Raw genomic sequence first — 4,293 nt, 5'->3', positions numbered from 1 at the left:
CATGATTTGCAATGGTTCATTCTAATTTTATCACAGCCCTAACTCCAACTGGCCAGCAGCATGCCCCTTTTCCTCCAGCAGCTGATCATTGCTCTGTGAAACCATTTTGTCCTGGGCTCCCAAAATACGTTTTCAACAGGTTAGCAAGAACCAATTTTCAGTTTCCTGCCCCTTAAATCCGCCACCTTTCCTTGCCCAATGTTTTCCTACCTACTCCAGAAGCTCAACACTTCATTCCAGTTTTGCAATTTCCAGTGGCTATTTTTTCCATTTCTAGCCAGGCTGGATGAAGGATGCTGCTCTTGCTTCCTTATTTACTGCCCATAATACCCAACAGGTATTTCCGCTTGATTTTATATGTTTAAAAACTACAGAGTAATCAGGTCCTGTAATTATTATAATCAATCTAGCCCTGTTGTCAAATTGTGGCAATCTGAATGGAAATTTCCAGACTCAGCTTCAGAAATACCCTGGAGCAACAACCAGGATTCAGAGTGCTATGTGAGATTGCCTTTGGTCCAGATAGGTTTCTCTTTGCTGGCTTAAAGATGCTAAACAGTGTAAGAGTTTAAGGGTGAAGTGTATAAATAAAGAAGCATGCTTACCTAAACATATGTTGATTTTAAAGGAACATTTTAAGTTCACCGCCATTTCAAACTTTTGAATAAAGAAACTTAATAAGTTTTTTAAGCCAAAACTTTTAAAGAAAGTTTTCTTCTTTTTAAGAAGAGATTGAAGAACCATTTGTCTAAAATGATACAGTTTCCTGCTTGAACAGGGAGTTGGACTAGAAGACTTCCAAGGTCCCTTCCAACTGTTATTCTGTTAAATAATGGTTTTCAGTAGTGTCTTAGTTTACTATGCATTTACCATTCATAGAACATAGAATCATAGGGTTGGAGGGGACAGCAACAGTATAATAGAGTTGGAAGAGATCTTGACGTCTTCTAGTCAACCCCCCCGCCTAAGGCAGGAGACGCTATACCATCTCAGACAAATGGATGTCCAATCTTTTCTTGAAAAGTTCCAGCAATAGAGCAGCCACAAGTCGGGAAGCAAGCTGTTCCATTGATTGATTCTTTCTGTCAGGAAATTTCTTCTTAGTTCCAGACGTCATTTCTTTTTAACAAACTTCCATCCATTCTTTGACTGATTTCAGAAAAGAGGTATTAGATCTGTTTTGCAAGAATCTGGATGACCACTAGATCATACAATTCTAATTCTCTGCTGTCATTTAATGATGTCCAGGCTTTTTCATTCCAGAACTGGTAGTCCTAATATATTAGAATCATATAATTTTTATAGTAAGACAAATATACAGTAAAACCAAATAATAATTTCCAGGGCGGGCAATTAAACAATTGCATTTTTTTCAGTATAAAGGGCAACTAAAAGGATAAACAAAGTAAATATGAACTAGCCAAAATATGGTTGATTGGTTTACTTGGAGGTTTAGTATGCTATCTAAAGCCATCAATTGAATAAAGCATGGTTAATTTTAAAAAATCATGGTGTGCTGCCTTTAGCAAAAGCTGCCTAGAAATCATTTTACTGATGAGGCTGTCTGGGGTGAGTAGTTAATAATCTATTATGTAATATCTACTGTCCCCGGTCCTACCAGCTGCGCTCAGATATAGGAAGCCCGTTTGAGGTATGAACATCACAACATCAGTGAGCATCTAAACACTAAGTCTTCTGTTCGCATGCACGAAGATTTTAATGTAGAAAGCCTGCCATATCTGAAATAATGTTATTATTCCATTAGATGTATTATTTTTGTTTCTAGATTTCTTAGCAGAAAATTAAAATCACAGATTCAATTAAAAGTATTTTTGCTACAATCTTATTCCTCAATTTTAAAAAAATGGTACTTCAACTTGCCAACAAATGGGCTACATCTTTTCCTTCTATCAGGGTAACAAACTCTCCAAATTACTCAAAGAATTAGGGTCAACGTTCTATCTCTTGAAAGAAAGCATACTTTCCAGAAAGAAAGCATCCCAGCCACGCGCATCAGTCAAACCCATTGAGCATGCGTGGAAAATAGAACACATGGGGACATCCGCGTAGACGCGCATGCTCCTAGCACCTTGTCTGCAATGGTGTGGATCGTTTTCGTGCTTGCTCTTGTGGGAAGTTGTAGTGCTACGTTGTGTCATGTCGGCGGCTTCTAAGGCAGCCCTGGGGGTTTCTGTCCTTCTCTCGGGCGGAGCCATTATTGGTGTCCACATCCAACAGAGACGTCTCAGAGAGGTAATGTCAAAAGATTTCTCATACATTACAAGCTCCTGCTTCCTCATTGAATTTGGGAGCCATTTTTCTCTCTCGGGTCAGAGGTAATAGCTATTCCATAGAAAAACTATGGAGGAATCTGCGGTTTTATATTACTGTACTAGGGAAGCTGCAAAAAGTTTTTTTTTAAAGTATATGTAATTCCGTCGTTTCTCTTTCAAGAAAAAAACGCATTAAAAGATTTTTCCTTCCAATATCTCTTCTGTGAAATATACGTTAGTACATTCTAAGGGTTATTTTGAATTTGGACTGGGAAGAACAATTTTACTTTTGCTCAACCTGAAGGCTATGTTGTAAGGTTTTTGTTTTCTTCCGGAAATCTAAACAAGCCGTTATCTTCCTAATTAAGGTATCTTGTAAAAAGCAAGCAATAACTTGTATCTTTGTATTACATTTTTGGTTTTGGTTAGGGATATCATTTACAATGGTTTACCCTCATTTCCATGCAGAAGAAGAAAGTAACATTAAAACAGCATTGTTCCCAAAGTTAATTCCATTTAAGCATTTTGAGAATTAAACAATGTTAGAGAATGAGAAGTTTGAGTCAATGACTGCTAAAAGGAATCTTCAAAAAAGTGTATAGGAAACTGAAAAATTCCCTGGAAAGTTGGTATCCGTTTCTCAAAAACTGGACCTGTATAATAAGTATAGTAAGTATAATATATGTAATAAATAATCAACTTCAGTCTTATTTTTACTTCATCCTTTTTTTGCTAACATTTCTTTTTCTCTCTGGTTTCTTGTTAAAGCAATACATAATAGTATTAGTACTAGTTTCATTTTTTATTTTTAATAGTAATAGTACAAGTTTCATTTTTCTGTTAAATAGTCTTTTAATCTCTGATTTCCCACAAGTGAAGCTGAGGTTTTTATGTTCTACTTTGTGCATATCCCAAGAATTAGAGATAGTTCTTACTTATTGATGGCAATTGGGAACAGCAACTCCATCTCAACGTTTCATAGTCCTGATCTTCATGTACCAACTTATGACACAGTTTTGTCAGTCACTTTGTTAGGCAAATCCCATATGATTGCAGCATCCCACAGTCTTGTGGTTGTCGTTTTCTCTCCGCTCTAGGAAGGAGACAATGGCAAATCACTTCTGAAAAACTTTGCCAAGAAAACTGCAGTACTGTCCAAGCAGTTTCCATAATTGAATGGAAGAAAAAATATTTTGCATAGATATTATATTCTAACCTAGAGAAACTGTTAACAGTACTCCACTAGGGAGATATGGTGGGACTGACAGGAAATGAGAGGATCAGTTGTATTGTCCAGGATTAGTAGCTGCCCCAAATTCAATGGAACAGCTTCCCAACGAGTCAACCGATATTCATGACTGATCTTCAAAGGTTATAGCCCTTGCAGTGCCTCTGTGGTCATGTGATCAAAATTCAGACATTTGGTAGCCTGTCTGCATTTATGACTGCAGTATGCCCTTCAACTCTCCTCACTTGCCCAATTTCCCTTCTAACTCTGCCCTCCACCACTGCTGTCTTTTGTCCTTACGCCCTGCATCCTACCCACACCTCAGTGGGAGGAAGAAGATGGCAACGGTTATCTGGGGATTGCGGGGTGGCAGGCAGCAAGGGCAGTGGAGTGCAGAGTGACCAAAAAGGCAGAGATAAAGGGAGCTGGGTTGGGGAATTTAAAGTGAAGGGGAGCATGCCATGGCAGGATAAACATGAGAACCTCACCTAATAATAGCATAGTCCTGGCCTAACAACTGCAACCAGGACTACCAAAACTGCTGTTGCTAAATGGTGTGGTCATGTGATGTTTCGTCTAACAGATAGTTCTCAAAGCGGTGGTGAGGCCCCTCCTTAAGAAGCCTTCCCTGGACCCAGATGTATTAGCTAACTATCGTCCGGTCTCCAACCTTCGCTTTGTGGCGAAGGTTGTGGAGAGTGTGGTTGCGCGGCAGCTCCCCCGACACCTGGAGGAAACGGTCTATCTAGACCCGCTCCAGTCGGGCTTCAGGCCGGGATACAGCACGGAAAC

At 39.1% G+C, this 4,293-nt stretch overlaps 1 protein-coding gene across 1 annotated transcript in view; it reads left to right on the top strand.

Moving 5' to 3' along the window:
- Positions 1-2,085: 2,085 nt before the first annotated feature.
- LOC107299486 (protein PET117 homolog, mitochondrial) overlaps positions 2,086-4,293 on the top strand; it is a 5,405-nt gene continuing 3,197 nt past the window's right edge. Inside the window, exon 1 of the mRNA XM_015828842.1 lies at positions 2,086-2,253. Within this exon, the coding sequence (XP_015684328.1) occupies positions 2,158-2,253 (96 nt within the window). The 5' untranslated portion in view covers positions 2,086-2,157. The remainder of the gene's footprint in view (positions 2,254-4,293) is intronic.

Source organism: Protobothrops mucrosquamatus, unplaced genomic scaffold (genome assembly GCF_001527695.2).
Source record: "Protobothrops mucrosquamatus isolate PMUCROS unplaced genomic scaffold, P.Mucros_1.0 scaffold_226, whole genome shotgun sequence".
In the NCBI taxonomy this organism is placed as follows: domain Eukaryota; kingdom Metazoa; phylum Chordata; class Lepidosauria; order Squamata; family Viperidae; genus Protobothrops; species Protobothrops mucrosquamatus.
Note: the sequence above shows the minus strand (reverse complement) of the source record. Positions and strands in the feature narration are given on the sequence as shown.